The sequence below is a fragment of the Sphaerodactylus townsendi genome, linkage group LG11, assembly GCF_021028975.2.
Source record: "Sphaerodactylus townsendi isolate TG3544 linkage group LG11, MPM_Stown_v2.3, whole genome shotgun sequence".
Classification (NCBI taxonomy): domain Eukaryota; kingdom Metazoa; phylum Chordata; class Lepidosauria; order Squamata; family Sphaerodactylidae; genus Sphaerodactylus; species Sphaerodactylus townsendi.
Window position 1 is genome coordinate 16,329,615 of NC_059435.1, and position 16,712 is coordinate 16,346,326.

The window sequence follows — 16,712 nt, forward strand, 5'->3', positions numbered from 1 at the left end:
TGGACCTCTGATGGTTTTTGTTACCATCAACCAAGTAGACCACCTTTCAGGGTTAAGGCTGGGATGTGACATTTGGTGATCGTTCAATCCTACCTAGAAGGTAGGTTTCATAGGGTGGTTCTGGGAGACAGCTGCTCAGCTGCCTGTCCTCTAGTCTGTATGGTCCAGCAAAATTCCATCTTTAAGAAGAAGGAGGAGGAGGAGTTTGGATTTATGTCCCACCTTTCTCTCCTGTAAGGAGACTCAAGGTGGCTTACAAGCTACTTTCCCTTCCTCTCCGCACAACAGACACCTTGTGAAGTAGGTGAGGGGCTGACAGAGTTCTGAAGAACTGTGACTAGACCAAGTCACCCAGCAGGAATATAGGGCTGTTTCCACATGGACGGAAAACAGCGCCCTAGGAACAGTAAAAACACCATCCCTCGAGTGCTGTTCGCACAGCTAGCGCTGCTGCATCACAGTAGCATCGTGCTCATACCCCTTAAGCGACTCGAAAACGCTGCTTTCAAAACTTGCTCAATGAGCAAGTTTTTTGAAAAGCAGCATCTTCCACCCAATGCCATGAGAACAGCAGCAGGTAGAAGGCTGGCCATGCGGAAACAGCCATGGAGTGCGGAAACACATCTGGTTCACCAGATAAACCTCTGCCACTCAGGTGGAGGAGCGGAGAATTAAACCCGGTTCTCCATCCAAACTTTTCTTATTATTATTATTGTCTATGCCAATAAAGGCTTGCTTCTTCTTATTATTATTGGTTTGAAATCTCATAAGAGGAGCTGGTGGTCACTCATAGAGCAAGCCAGCTCACATGTGGAATGGAATGTGGACCTTTGGGAAATCCATTTGGTCATTCATGTTCCTGGTCCAGGTTTGCCTTCATAACTCTGCAGTGGCTGCTATTGACATGGCATGCATCTTTTTGTACAGAATGTAAGCGGAATTTTATAGTACATTTATGGTGAATGTATCTTGGATGATACCAATTTATCAACATGAATAAATTATAAATTAGCTTTTTAAAAAAAAAGAGGGATTATTTATTTCAATTGACGTGGAGATTGCTGTACCAGATGTGACGTTTAAAACTTCAGCCTCAGCTTTCGTTTTGATTCTTTTTGTTTCTACATAAACATGCAAATCAAAAGAAATGCAGGTGGGGAAAAAAATCCTTGTTTTCTCTTTGCTCCTGCCTCCACAGAGAATTATTGGAACGCAGCATCGTTCATTACTCCATCTTCATATCTTCACTTCTCCACCTTCCAAGGGGAAACCAGCGCTGACATCTCTTTCTACTTCAAAACGTCAGCCCCTGACGGAGTGTTTCTTGAGAATCTGGGGAATACGGACTTCATCAAACTTGAGCTGAAATGTGAGTATATTCTGTCTTTCCACCATTGATGGTAAGAAAGGAAAGCATCCATTCAACGTGAGCTATAAAACCAACAAGTGACACACACACCCCAAAAGTGTCTGACATGGCAGTCCTAACATCATCGGGACCCATCATTCTTCTTGGGAGGGTTGCATATGGGTTCGTGGGATACTGTTTTAGAATGAAAATTTTAAACTTTTATATGTTTATATATGCTTTTATATTGTTCACCGCCCTGAGCCCTTTGGGGATAGGGCGGTATACTAAATCAAATAATAAATAAAAATAAATAAAATAAATCTAAGAACACTTTCCTGCGAGTGGACACAATTGAATAGACCTACGTAAGATTCTGAGTAGATCTACTTTTGGTTCCAGGATGAATAACAGGTTGACCTTAGCTGTAAATTTCCACCAAGTGGAGTGGGCAGGCAATTTTCTCTGATTTCCCTCTTCCCATACTAGCCTCCAAATTCATTTCTTGTGTTGTCCTTATAGGTTCCTTATTTGTTGTTTCCTGGAGGTCCCTTTCCCCTGTAGGTCTCCTGTTTGGGGGACATTTCAGACTGAGATGGGAATGGGAAGATGAGAAATCCTTTTCCCCGATGGAAATCCTTCTGTCGGTAGAAATTATCACTGGATCCAACACTGTAACTTTCATTGCATGGATATATCCCAAGACAGCGTGCTTAGGATAAATTGCAGTGGATAAATCTAGTAGTATCCATTTGGTTTTTAACTGATGTTTACAGGTAGACTGATTTCTTGCCTGAACCTCCAGTTTCTTTAGTCTAAACAGTCCCCCAACCATTTTTTAAAATGAAAAATTGCCACGGGAAGTTGACCTATTGAGTGAAGAATGGTGGGGAGGGTGTGTTTAACCTTTCCCACCCTCACCATTTTTCTACAGAAAATCACTCCCAGCTGTTTATAGGGGGAAATTTATGGACTTATCAGATGCAGTTCCTCTGAAAAGAAAGGCGGTCTGTGATCAACAGGTCTTGATGCTCAGATCAGTGAGTGAGGTTTTCCCAGAATCTTTCGTAGAGGTTCAGTATCATATGAACAGTTGTTATGTGTTGCTGGAAAACAGACTTCCTTAGCTGGTGTGGCTGGTCTCCTTACAGCTCTTCCTTTCGCCAAACCTCATATTGCCAACCTCCAGGTGAGACCTGGAGATCTTGTAGAATTACAACTGATCCACAGTGAAACTACCATTTTTCCCAGGGGGAAACGGTAGCTTTAGAGAACAAATTGTAGGGCATTAGGCTCATTCCGCACATGCAGAATAATGCACTTTCAAACTGCTTTCAGTGCTCTTTGAAGCTGTGCGGAATGGCAAAATCCACTTGCAAACAGTTGTGAAAGTGGTTTGAAAACGCTTTATTTTGCGTGTGCGGAAGGGGCCTTAGACTCTGCTGAGGACCCTTCCTTCCCCAAACCCCACCCCAAGTCCCATCTGCCCAGGTGTCCATCCCCAAATCTCCAGGAATTCTCTACCCTGGAGTTGGCAACTTCAATGGCACAGGCTGAATTACAGCCCCGAATCCTTCATTTCACCAGGACTCATAATCTGTCTTTCTCCTGATTCCTTCACGTAAGCATTACCAGGGAGGAAGAAGATTCAACCGTCAGGAAATATGATTCACACCAATCTGGTAATTGTCGAAAGCACCCTCCACAAATAAAGACACAGGACAACCCAAACTTGGGTTTAACTAGTTTTATTCAAGTGGCAAATCTGCACCATGAACTATTATCCTACTTATGGGTGAGATGCGCCATTATTAGGGTGATTCCACTCTGGCTTCAAACTGAACCAGCAGTTTTTTATGAACTTTGTGTATCCTTGGCTACACAGGTACTGTGGCAAGAGGTGCCACGCCTCCACCCCTAGCCCAGTCCCCTACACATACAACTAAGGGTTCGGCTGATATTGCACAGCATCAAGTGTGTTTCCTCCTAGCCCACGCAACTGTATCATGAAGGGTAGGCTACTAAAAGAACAGCCCTTTGTCATAAGATGCCTCACTGCTTAATCCAGAGGTGTCCAACTCTGGCACTTCAGATGTTCACGGACTGCAATTCCCATCAGACCCTGCCGGCATGGCCAATTGGTCATGCCAGCAGGGGCTGATGGGAATTGTAGTCCATGAATATCTGAAACCCCAGAGTTAGACACCCCTGGATTAATCCTACCTATCCTCAGCAACCTGCCCTGCTTCCGCTTTTGCTAATTATAGCATGACCATCTTGAGGACCTGGTCTCTTTATCCTGAAGAAGAGGAGGAGGAGTTTGGATTTATACCCTGCCTTTCTCTCCTATAAGGAGTCTCCAGACATCTTACAAATTCCTTTTCCCATCCTCTCCCCACAACTGTGTGAAGTAGGTGAGGCTGAGAGTGTTCTGAGAGAACTGTGACTAACCCAAGGGGGCTTTCCCCACTCACCTTCTGCTGCGTGCCGCTCTCGCGCCCCCTCAGCGCGCGTCATTCCTGGTGCGCTCTCGGGGTTCCCCAAAACTCCGCGCGGGGTCATCAAAAGGTGCCGTTTCTTCAGCGCCAGGAATGACACGCGCTGAGGTGGTGCAAGAGTGGCAGCGTCGGGGCGGCTGCGTGGTTGCCGCCCTTGCAAGTGGGGAGCGCCGCTGGACCCCGCGCTACTTTCCTGGAGTAGTGCGCAGCAGAAGGTAAGTGGGGAAAGCCTCCTAGTCACCCAGCAGGCTTCATGTGTAGGTGTGGGGAATCAAACCCGGTTCACCAGATAAGAGTCCACTGCTCACGTGGAAGAGTGGGGAACCAAAACCAGTTCTAAGAGTCCACCTGCTCTTAACCACTTCACCACACTGGCTCACAAGAACAAATGAATCAGGTGAAGAAATTATCCCCCCCCCCAAAAGGGCAACAAATCAGGATAGTTCCGAAACGATCAGCTGATGTTCCCCTTTCAATAGCACGAAGCAAAAGTTTGTGAGGGGGAGGGGGAATGTTTGTGCCCCCCCCCCCCCAGCAGCCACCTCCTGTAGGCTGAACAATCCTGTCCTGTGACTCACTTGAACCTAGAAGGGGCTGGGACAACTGCATCCTTGGCTCCAATAGCCAAGAATTGAATTTATAGGGAGCAGCAGTGGCGTAGGAGGTTAAGAGCTCATGTATCTAATCTGGAGGAACCGGGTTTGATTCCCAGCTCTGCCGCCTGAGCTGTGGAGGCTTATCTGGGGAATTCAGGTTAGCCTGTACTCTCCCACACATGCCAGCTGGGTGACCTTGGGCTAGTCACAGCTTCTCGGAGCTCTCTCAGCCCCACCCACCTCACAGGGTGTTTTTTGTGAGGGGGGAAGGGCAAGGAGATTGTAAGCCCCTTTGAGTCTCCTGCAGGAGAGAAAGGGGGGATATAAATCCAAACTATTATTATTATTATTATTATTATTATTATTATTATTATTATTATTATTATTATTATTATTATTATTATTATAATAATAATAATCAGGATCTATTTCATACAAAGTAAACATAGGGCTGGTTGCGTTAAAGCTCCAATGTTGTAAACAGTGAATGAATCTCTGATGGAATTGTGAAAGGGTTTCTCTAACAATGCCCATCAGACGGCTCCACTAGTTTATCTTCACTTCTGATTTCATGAAGGCGGCAGGGAATTGTTTGAAGAGGGAACATCCGTCAGTGTGTTAAACTCAGCAGAATCCCTGCAGACCTTTGAGTACCCTGAGCAAAGCCCCAATCTTTATTTCCTGAGCTGAGAGAGTACTTTTATAATTCGGGGGGTGGGGGGGTTGTCTGCTTTTCAAAAAAGCTGACGAGATGTTCTCTCGTGAAGAACACATTGATAAAATGCACCTAGGAGAAGGAGTAAAGCGTTTGACTGGCCCATTTATCATACTGCTCTTTTCTTTTCTTTTTTCAGTCTTTCACTTGTCAAGATCTGAGGAACGGTAGGCAAAGATGGAGAATTATCTCAGGCCTCATTTTTACATACCTCAGTAAACCTGCAAAACCCAATTACTTTTACAGCCTGTTGGTCAGCCGTCATATCCAAGGTTAACCTAAGTGAAAACTGTTTTCAGAAACTGAATTCACACCACTCTCCTCTGTGCTTCATCTCTTCCCCCTCCCCCTTCACATGTTCCTTGCAATTTTATATCTTTACCTTTTCTGCTAATCTTAACATGGGTGGAGCGTTCAGATGGGTTTGCTTATCTTCAGGCCAGGCAGACAACTTTGAGATACCTGCATGGCAAAACAAAAAAAATAAGTATTTAAAACAAGCAAAGAAGAAACATGGTTCTTATTTTAAAATTAATAGTAACTTGTGGATTTGTACGCTTGTTGGTATCAAACCCCCCAGTCTTGCTCAAACACAGGAACAAGTACTTTAGAAACAGAATTCTTGTTTTATTGATGGCAAGCATCGGAAAATGACTTTAATGTTTGAACTATCCAGCTCTTCACAAGACACAGATTCAGAGGTGGGATCCAGCAGGTTCTCACAGGTTCCCGAGAGTAGGTTACTAATTATTTGTGTGTGCTGAGAGGCGGTTACTAATTGGTGATTTTGCCACGTGATGTTTGCCTTAGTTACACCCCTCCTCTCAGCAGTAGCGCGCAGAACTTGAAGCAGTCTAGCAGGAGGTGCACCGGCGTGCGTGGCAGCCTGCGCCTGCGTGCATTCGTTTCCCGCCCAAGGACCGGTGCAGTGGCTGCGTCCTTGCCACAGCCCCGCCCAGGAATGCCCCACCCCCGGAATGCCCGGTCACACCCATTCGTGCCCCGCCCAGCCCCATTGGCGCTACGCCACAGTTTGAATCCCACCACCATGGGAACCTGTTACTAAAATTGTTGGATCCCACCACTGCACAGATTATATGTTCCCAGCAGTTTGCCCCTGCTCCCCACCCCTCCAAATGAGATATTCCCAGGAAAGAAAAGGGCCGGGAAAAGGTGTGAGGACAGCGGAGCAGTTTCACTCACACACACACGTTCCAAAAGGCAGATAACATTCTTGACAATAACTGTCTTTCTCAGGCTGAAAGCGTAAGAAGGACTTCTTAATAGACCACATGGCAGGACCCGAGCTAACTTTGGCGAGGGTCATAACAGTCAGTTTCCTCAACAGCGCAAATAATGCCATTCCCCCGACCATTTCTAGTGAAGGGAAAATATACAAAGGGAAGGCTAAATCACTTGGTCCACATGTGTCAAAGTGTAAAACTGAAGCCAAAGTATAGAAATAAAGCCAACAGTTCTGAAGGAATGGAGTTTGAGATAATGGAAAGAAAATAGTGTCCTTAAACTTGTAACAACCCAATCCAAAGGGGGGGGCAGTAGAGTGGTAGCTAGGAACAGTGCCACCACACTGCCCCCAAAGACACGATCACCTGTGTGGGTGCCAAAGGAGAAGGAGAAACAGCTTTTTTTTCCCTTGGGGAAGTCTATCGTGGAAAATTATTTACTCAGTCTATTTTTGGTGGCATAGGTCTGTGTCCCTGAAGACAGGAATTCCCAGGCCACAAGTTCTTCCTTTGAGAGCAGACTAAAGTCAGCTCCCCTCTCAGGAATGCCCCCCTCCATGCCAGCATGGGCATTTGTGGCAGCAGACAGCCACCACAGGGCTCTGCTTCCAGGTTTGGGCATTGTGGCGACTGGCCATTGAGGAACTTACTGGCGGCACAGATATTGTCACAACCCTTCTGCAGCTTCCAGTGCGGCTTCAGACCCCTGCCCTTTGGATTGCACAACTAGGGGAGGTTTGGGGCATTGTTTGAAAGTTTTATCCTACACAAGCTGACATTTGTCACGGACTATCAAACTCTATAATAGAGTTGAAGCCAGTTATGAAGCACAAGTACATGCACACAGCATTACACACACAATCCAAAAAGAATATTTCATCCAAATTGGCTTCCAGGAATAAACTGCTTGGAATCAGGAACGGACACCCGCTGTTACACTAAGTAGGCTGTCTCCACCTTTACTTGGGGGTAACTGGGATCAATAACCTGCGTATATAGGGATTATCCAGGTGTAAAATCTCTTGAGTAACCAGTCCATTGTAAAATAAACTAGAGTTTTATTAATAATTAAAATAATGAAGGAACAAGGAGTATGTTGTTCAGTATATGGGCATACAAACACAGAGAGAAAAGAGTGAAAAGTGGATAGGGCAGTGATGGCGAACCTTTTCGAGACCGAGTGCCCAAATTGCAACCCAAAACCCATTTATTTATCGCAAAGTGCCAATGCAGCAATTTAACCCGAATAACCCCCTCAAGCAGGGGCCTGCCTGCTGTAGCCTCCAGCAAGTCCCACATGTGCCACTCTGCGCCTCTCTAACATCTCTGCTGCCTCGCCCCCCCGCCCCCCCGGGCAGCAGCCACCTGGAGCACAGGCACCAGGCCCGCCAGCCGAGTCCTCCCTGCTCACTGAGGTGCATGCACATCAAGTCCAGCGGCCCAGGCCAGCCTAGATGTGTGTGTGTGTATGTGTGTGTGTGGAGATCCCCCCCCCATGACGAACTCTGTGCACGCGTGCCCTCAGAGAGGGCTCTGAGTGCCACCTCTGGCACCTGTGCCATAGGTTCGCCACCACTGGGATAGGGTTTAGGAATGGATGATAGTTACCGGGCTTGAAGAGAGAAATATCTAACAACAGTAGCACTGAAAAGGGGAACGGGTAGCATTTCCAGGAGCAGAAAGAAGGAACCCACATACAAGTAAGAGGTGTGTACACAGATCCAAAACACCCACACACACTCTCTGAATACCCAAAGGACTATTATTTACACCCCAAAATGTGTCCTGGGGCAGCATGAGACAAGCCAGAGGCAAAGATTTGATTGATTTTCTGGTGTCCGAACCAAAGGGAGGAGAGGTGTCGTGGTGCATCAGGATGCCAGTGACTGCTGTGAATTATTTCATGAGTATTGATTCATGGCTTTGAGAGATGCCGGTCAGTGCTGAGATGGCTGAAAATCAGAATAAGTAAAGGGCAGCTCAAGAGTGCTGATTTTCTCACCTCAGGGTGAACAAATGGAGATCTGTTGGCCCCTTTTGTTCAGCTGAGCACATCTTGGGCCAGTTGAAAAGTACAACCACCCATTATCTTCCTACCCACACTTTGGCACACAAAATGGAGCCCCAAAACTTGCCTCAGAGGCATCCATTTTGGGTGGAGCAGTGTCTTGCTCTCATACCAGTTCTTGTTCCCTGTGCCATTTATGGCACCCTCTAGCTGGGAAGAGGTCCAGCCATCTAAACAAGGATGCGGATTTCCCTTCCCGGAAACATGCATAATGTTTTGTTCCCATAATCCAGACTACTCATTTTCCCTCCTGGCCCTTTTTATAGTGGCCAGCTCTGAAAATAACCCTGAAAACTGAAAAAGAAAATCCATCACGAAAATAGCATGAGCCTTGATCATGAAACAACCTCTCTGAGGCTTTCACTAATATATCCTAATGTTTTAGCTACTGTTTAGCGAATGCCTGACTACACGAGAGTAGGCACAACTGGGGTGGAGCGCTGGGCTTCTCTGGAGCTGTTTTGGGGGAGGACAAAACTAAAATAGCTCACAAATTGTGGAAATGGATACTTCATCTGTGCCTTAAAATATGTAAATAGCAACGTTATCTTTTGTCTGCATTGTCAAGCACCATTTGCAAGGAAACTTTCCTTAATCCATGAGATGAGGTAGCTCATCAACAGTGGTTATCTGCTCAGTTGTCAAGGAACAATCAAGCTATCAAGTGCTTGTAATCAACTGACTGTGTGAGGTAACGTTCTCACGACACAGAGAGGTGGTATGCATAGCCACAGCTTCATTAGCCACAGCTCAACCGACTTGACGCACAGGACTGCAATCTATGGCTCAGTACAGAACCAAAAATGTTTTTTTTAAAAAAAAGAAGAAGAAGAAAAGGAAATCTGTAAGCCAAAAAATATTTGAAGGGTAAGGAAATGGCAGGAAGGATTTTTATGGGATTAAAGGGTTTCTCGGAGAAGAAGGGGAATAATAGTTGCCAGTAATCCAAGATTTGTGCTTGTGTACTAAAACAACTGTGACACAAATCTTGGATTACTGGCAACTATTGTTCCCCTTCTTCTCTGAGGAATACAGGGTACTGCTGTGTGTATTTATGACTTACAGTAAGAACTCTTATTTGCCACTTCTCAATAGAAGACTCACGTAACTATTGTTTGGTTGGCTTTTCTATCTCCCAAGCCTCGTGAGGAATTCCTCAGCCCCAGACTCCTACCCTTACAAACTTGGGGAATGGGAGGGGGAAAAGGTCTGCGTAGTGACACTCTAGGAATCTCCCCTAGTTTCTGTGGTCTTTACCATGGAGATTAGAGAAAATTCCTAGACTGTCACATGGTAATGATGCCACATTCCCAACTATCATCCTTGCCCCCCCCCCAAAAAAAACACTGTTCACAACCCTACAGTTTGGGTTATTCTATGTATGCCAATAAAGGCTTGGCTTGGCTTGGCTTGGCTTGGCTTGGCTTGGCTTGGCTTTGCCTATAGTTTGGGCTGCAGAAATTGTAGGTTATTAACCAACATTTCATTTATCAGTAATGATAAGTTGTATATTTTCAGTTAGATATAGGATTGCCAGACCCCCACTGGAAGTGGGGAAGCCTCCAGTTTGAGCCCCCTTTCCCTGATGCTATTCAACCAGCCGGCAGGGGCCTTACCAGCCCTAAATTGAGGCCTCAGCCTGTTTGCTGACTGCATGATGACATCACTTCTGGAAGTGAAACCATCACATTGCTGACAACATGGGAGATGCTCTTGTATTGTTTTTTTGGACAAATACCAGAGCATTTCCCACATTGTGGTCAGTGTGATGACATCATTTCCACAAGGGATATTATTGGGCTGCGGCCCCAGGTCCAGGTCTCAATGTATGGCTGGTAAGCCCAACCCGCATCCCCTTCTGGTTTCCCGAGGGTGCCTGGCAACCCTAGTTTGACCAATGGAATTCATGCATTCCAGAGAACTGTGTATCTGGGTTGCTGTGCATTTACTGAATCACAATACGTTGGACGGTGATACGAAGCTGTATCAACATTCTGTCTGTTATGTTTGATTCAAATAGAGGGCACATCTAAATTGTATTGTGAACAACAATACAAAATATCCAGGCAGAGGAATTAGCAAGTATTGAGCGGTCGCAGAACTCACTCGACGCGCACTGAAATGCTGGACAGTTCCAACAATCCCAATTAGACCATGCTGTACAAAGAACCTCTTAGTGAGACATGTTGATGTGGGCTTAGCCATTCCAAGGCTTCAAGTGCTGGGACAAACCGCACTCTGCTTAACTGCAGAGAGTCTTAATTAACAATTTCAGGCAAGGCATAGGTTGAAATTTGATTTCTCTTAGCTTGTGTTGCAATCAGGGCTCTTTTCAGACAAATCCCCTAAAACTTTTCTAAAACGTTTTAAATTCCCCACGCCTGCCTTTACAACTATGTTTGTCTGCACTCAACCCCACAAAATTATTCCTGGGTGCCACTATACTATTTTCCCCTTTTCTTTTTTAGTTCTGTATTAAATCGATGCTTTAATGCTTCACAGCTTTGTGCTGCATTCCACACCCCTCGTTTACTCGATGCTTCAAAGATTCCCCTCCCCAAAATAAAAGAACAAACAGAGCCCCTTTCTGCACGAGCGGAATACAGCACCCTAGGGACGGCAAAAACGCCGTCCCAATGCAGCAGTGCTGGCCGCACTGCCCCCAAGCGGCGCGAAGGTGCCGCTTTTAAACTTCACTCATGGAGTGATGTTTTCCAAAAGCGCCGCCTTCCTGCCAGCGCGGTGGGAACCGCACCGGCATGAGGGCGCCACTTTTGGCCCCTGTGCTGTGCGACAGGAACTTACCTTGCCTTCTGTGTGCAGCTCGGGACAGCTGCAAAGCCAGTGGAGAGCCGCTGCCTGGGCCATGTGGAAACGGGCAGAGAAATGCTGCAAGTAAATAGGCGATGGGAGAACTGAATGAACTCTGAAAATGGCATTGAAGAGAAAGTTCAGGGAAGCGGAGAAGTGGGAATAGATGGCACAGAAGTGTGGGAATAGATGTCATAGCAACTGAATATGTTTTCAAAACATTTCAGCCAGATAATCGTTTTTGAAGGGGATTCATTTAAAACTTTTTGAGGCTGGAAATAAAACGTTTGGGGGTAAACACCATGTGGAACTCCATGGAGGAAACATTTTATTTCCTGCCCAAAACATAGGGCCAGTGAGTTTGTAGCTCTTAAGGGATCCTCTTTTAGCTCTAGCCTTTCTTTTTCTTACCCCCTCATGGCTAGTGGACAGAAGCAAGTCCCGTGTCCTCAAGATCATGCAGGAAAGAGAAACAAAAATGAAGGCTTGATGCCATGGCTAGCTTCCCACAATCCACAGACTGGTATCAAGGAATGATGCAGTCAAAATCCAATCTGGGTCAGCAAGGGGTGACAGCCGTCTTTCTTTTCCCTCTGTTGAAGAAACCATGAGAAATGTCTTGTATTTTATCTGGCAACTTTAGGAATATCAGCCATCTCTTCCAGTCTCATTATGAGTAATATTGTCAAGCACATGAGCCTCGATAGGGATAGCCCAAAAAGATATCAAAGTGAAGCCAAGATACAAAGACTGCAGGCTGACTTGGGGAATCATCAGAACCAGGCATGACAAAGAAGTGTTTTGGACATTGTCATCTGTCTTCTGTTGGCTCATTAATGACACCAGACTGCCTTCTGTTCAAATTGATGTGCCAGCATAGATCTCATCGAAACACGTGGGATTTATGGTTTGCAGGGAGCCACAGCTGGAGAAGAATCATTTACTGATTATATGTATGCTGCTCTGAGTGAAAGCTTTTCCAACCCTATTCACCAGTCTTTACAAAAGAGTCCTGTTGTGTTGCCTTGTCTGGATTTTGTACATCTACTTTGCCAGCCTGGACCCTCAAAAGGGTAGCCCCCTCTCCGTAGCAAAGAATGGGGGATGGGGCACCCCCTTTGAGGGTCATAACTTTGGACCCCCTAAACCAAACTGCACCAAACTTGGGGGGGTCTCATCAGGACAGTTTCCAGATGATATCCTGAAATTTTGGTGCCAATACATCCAAAAATGCGCCCCCTGCAGGAACATCCCAGAAATTTGCCCAAGAATCTTTGTTTTGCATTGAGTTTTCTGCATTGCTGTCAATGGGGGTTGCAAGCTGGGGGGGGGGCACATTTCTGAAGGCACAGTCTCAAAACTTTCAGGGTCTCATCAGGAGATTGCCCTGATGATACCCCCCCCAGGTTTTGTGCAGTTTGCTTCAGGGAGGCCAAAGTTATGGACCCTCAAAATTGTAGCCCCCGTCTTCTATTAGCTCTCATTGGAAACAATGGGGGATGGGGCACTCCCTTTGGGAGTCCATAACTTTGGTCTCCTTGAACCAGACCTCACCAAACTTGGGGGGGGTAGCATAAGGACAGTCTCCTGATGATACACTGAAATTTTGGTGCTGATATGTCTAAAAATGCACCCCCTGCAGGCACCAATGTCCTGGTGCAAAACAAATTGGTCATGGTGGAGTGGCCGCCCATGGGGGGGGCATCCAACTCAGGTTTTGCCCAGGGCTACAGTTTGCCTCATTATGCCCCTGAGATAGGTTTACAACTGGAAGAGGAAAGGAGGTATGGAACAGGAAAGCTTGTCACAGAATATTTCGGGTCAGGAGTATGGCCTGTAGTATGGAGAAATATGGGCCTGTTTTCAATGCCAGGTGAGAAGCAGGAGGAAGGACTGATGAAGCTAATTCCCAAGCCCTTGACTATGAACTCTGTCCTCATTGCTATGTAAATCTGTGGCTATTTGGTCCTCAATTCAGGAGCTGTGTTGACTGGGAGTACAGTCTATAAATGTTAGAAATAAATGATTAAAAAGTTAAGAGGGCAAATCTTGCTGTAACATAATTTGCATTCTCTTAAAATAGGAAACTTGGAAACAGCAACAATACTAATGCAGTAAGGTTCCTCTTTTTTTTTTTTGCTTACGTTAGGATGGGTGGCCAGATAAATCCAAAACAAGAAACAGGTCTTAGCAACGAGGACCAGAAATAGAACATATTTGTAGGCACTTGCAGGAATAAATTTCTGCTGCATCAAAAGTTGTTTCCATCAATTTCCACATTTTTTTCACTCCAGTAGCCCGACATACAAATTTCTAGTTCTATGGTCCAGTAGTTTGCACAGCGTATGCTTTAAATTATGCTAGTTTAGTCCATAGATTATTCACTTCGCTGGTGCTTTTCACTTCCAAGAAATGCACGTCATAGCAGTAAGGGCAAAAGGAGCTTTATCAGACTTACAGCATTTTGCTCAATAGATGGTCAGTACGCAACCCACAATTTCTCCCAATGAGCACGTGTAACCTCTATCTGTGGGTTCTGTGGGGCAGAACTTGGAATGAGTTTGCAACACCAAATTTTAAAAACAAAATGGTTTACTTTCTTAACATATAACATCAAACATCAACATTTAACATCACACTTCAAGGTTCTGTTCAGGTTTCACTTCTAGTTACAGTCTTCTGATATTGCCAAGTCCAATTCTTGCTGCAAGTGGGTTGGCTCCTGAAGACTCCAAGGACTTGGTGAACAGGATTCAACATGATGAAGGTTTCCAGGAGAACTCTCACCCATTACAAACACAAAAAACCCTTAACAAGGTGTTAAGGGCTTATACAAATCAAGATCTGAGTCTGGTAGCCTTGTCTCCTCCAAACTACATGAGCTCTGCAGCCTTCTGCTGCTTTGAGTCTCCACCCCTTTCTGGGTCAACCCATTCTGAGCATGGGGGTTACACACGCATTTTATTAGACCTAAATGAGCACAAGCAAACCAGCAGCTGTCCCAATTTGGTTTTGAAGCTGAATTGAAATGGGCAAGGAAACAAATGTGCTGTATTATTCCTGATATTTGTGTCCTACTTTTCCTGTCATATCAATGTAATATCATGAAGTTCCTAAGCACCATCTCACTGATTACCTTTGGTAATTTTTAAAATAAAAATTGTGAAGCTGTCCCATTTAAAAAACAAATAAACTCATTCTACATTATAATTGCAAATTAAATCTCCACTGCAGAATCAAGGAGGTATGGAACAGGCTTTTACAGGACACTCAGAACTTATCAGCTTTTTGAATAAGTCTTGCTTGATTTTCTTCCTCACTGCAAGTGCCCAACATGGGGCGTTTCCCCACTCACCATGATCCCCCCTATGCCACGTGCTGCTCTCAGCGCGCGGCATCCCTGGCGCGCGCCCGGGCGTCCCCACCACCCCGCGCTCTGCACGGGGTCATCAAGAGACGCCGTTTACAAGAGCGCAGGGATGCCGCACGCTGAGCGGCAGCGTCGGGGCGACTGTGCTGTCATCGCCCCTGTCATGGGGAGTGCTGGGGGACCCCGCGCTACTCTTTTCAAGTAGCACGGGGCATAAGGAAAGTGGGGAAAGGCCCATTGTGTGGCCTTTTGTCAGTGCAGGTCCCATGATCCCCGGCACAGTCTTTTGAGTGGCTGCCCCCCTCTTCCTGCAGATTATGTGGCCCAGGTTAGCCTGACCTCATCAGAGGTAAGAAACTAAGCTGGGTCAACCTTGGTTAGTGCTTGTGTAGGAGACCATCAAAGAAAACTAGGGCTCCTATGCAGAGGCAGGCAATAGCAAACCAGCTCTGCTCATCTCTTACATTGTAAAGCCCATGAAGGGGTCACCATAGGTCAGTTGCCACTTGACAACACATTCTCCCACTTTCATCTATGGGAAAACTGATGAGGTCTATCCCAGTGTTTATATAAGAAGAGCTTGGATTTATATCCCCCCTTTCCTGTAAGGAGACTCTGAGGGGCTTACAATCTCCTTTCCCTTCCCCCCCCCAACAATAAACACCCTGTGAGGTGGGTGGGGCTGAGAGAGCTCTGAAGAACTGTGGCTTGCCCAAGGTCATCCAGCTGGTGTGTGTTGGAGTGCACAAACTAATCTGGTTCACCAGATAAGCCTCCACAACTCAAGTTGCAGAGTGGGGAATCAAACTCGGTTCTCCAGATTAGAGTTCACCTGCTCTTAACCACAGCACCACACTGGCTCTCCATCTGGTATTCCCATGTACATTTAACGTTTAACATAAGGGGGGGTCTTGTTATTTGTTTTTCAGCTGCAACCGACGTGTCCTTTTCATTCGATGTTGGAAATGGCCCAGTGGAGATCGTTGTGAGATCACCCAGTCCTCTCAATGATGACCAATGGCATCGTGTTGTTGCTGAGCGAAATGTTAAACAGGCCAGCCTACAGGTAGATCAGCTCCCACTGGAGATCCGGAAGGCCCCTACAGAAGGCCACACCCGGCTGGAACTCTATAGCCAGTTATATGTGGGTAAGTAGATGCTGAACATCAATTAGTGAGTCCTTTGCACTATATCAGGGGTCTGCAACCTGCGGCTCTCCAGATGGCCAATTGGCCATGCTGGCAGGGACTGATGGGAATTGTAGTTCATGAACATCTGGAGAGCTGCGGCTTGCAGACCCCTGCACTATATGGATATTTAAGAGTTCTCAGTAGAACATACTTCTTGTGCTCCCCGTGGGGCCTTTTTATGTATCTTGTATTCATGCATTTGCTCCTGATTTATGTATTTCTTTCTGACTATGCCAATAAAGGCTTATGTATGTATGTATGTATGTATGTATGTATGTATGTATGTATGTATGTATGTATGTATGTATGTTATGTATGTATGTATGGATGGATGGATGGATGGATGGATGGATGGATGGATGGATGGATGGATGGATGGATGGATGGATGGATGGATGGATGGATGGATGGATGGATGGATGGATGGATGGATGGATGGATGGATGGATGGATGGATGGATGGATGGATGGATGGATGGATGGATGGATGGATGGATGGATGGATATGGTTATTTAAGTGCTACAATGCAGTTTTTCAAAGCAGTTGGGAAATAACCTCTGACCTGCTGCCAGGTATATTTGAAAGAAAGGAAAAACACAAATGATGTGGCAAGGCACGAGGCCAAGTTTGTGGTGGTAGCAGGGGTGGACCCACATTTTTGGGGCCCAAAAACTTGATCCGGTATGGGGGGGCCGTCACAACCACAGTGAAGGCCAGGGTAGGCACTGTTATCTCCTCAGTGAGGTTATGCCACAATAGACCACCACAATTTTTGGAGTGCTAATTGATAATTTCCTGTTTTAAAGTTTTTTTTAATTAAAAAAATAAGGATTATTTCATTCTTTGAAAGGAAGGAAATTATAAAGTACAC

At 45.8% G+C, this 16,712-nt stretch overlaps 1 protein-coding gene across 1 annotated transcript in view; it reads left to right on the plus strand.

Moving 5' to 3' along the window:
• CNTNAP2 (contactin associated protein 2) overlaps positions 1–16,712 on the plus strand; it is a 1,428,778-nt gene that overhangs the window by 1,327,589 nt on the left and 84,477 nt on the right. The window contains exons 15-16 of the mRNA XM_048510449.1: positions 1,199–1,369; positions 15,580–15,798. Coding sequence (XP_048366406.1) covers positions 1,199–1,369; positions 15,580–15,798 — 390 coding nt within the window. The remainder of the gene's footprint in view (positions 1–1,198; positions 1,370–15,579; positions 15,799–16,712) is intronic.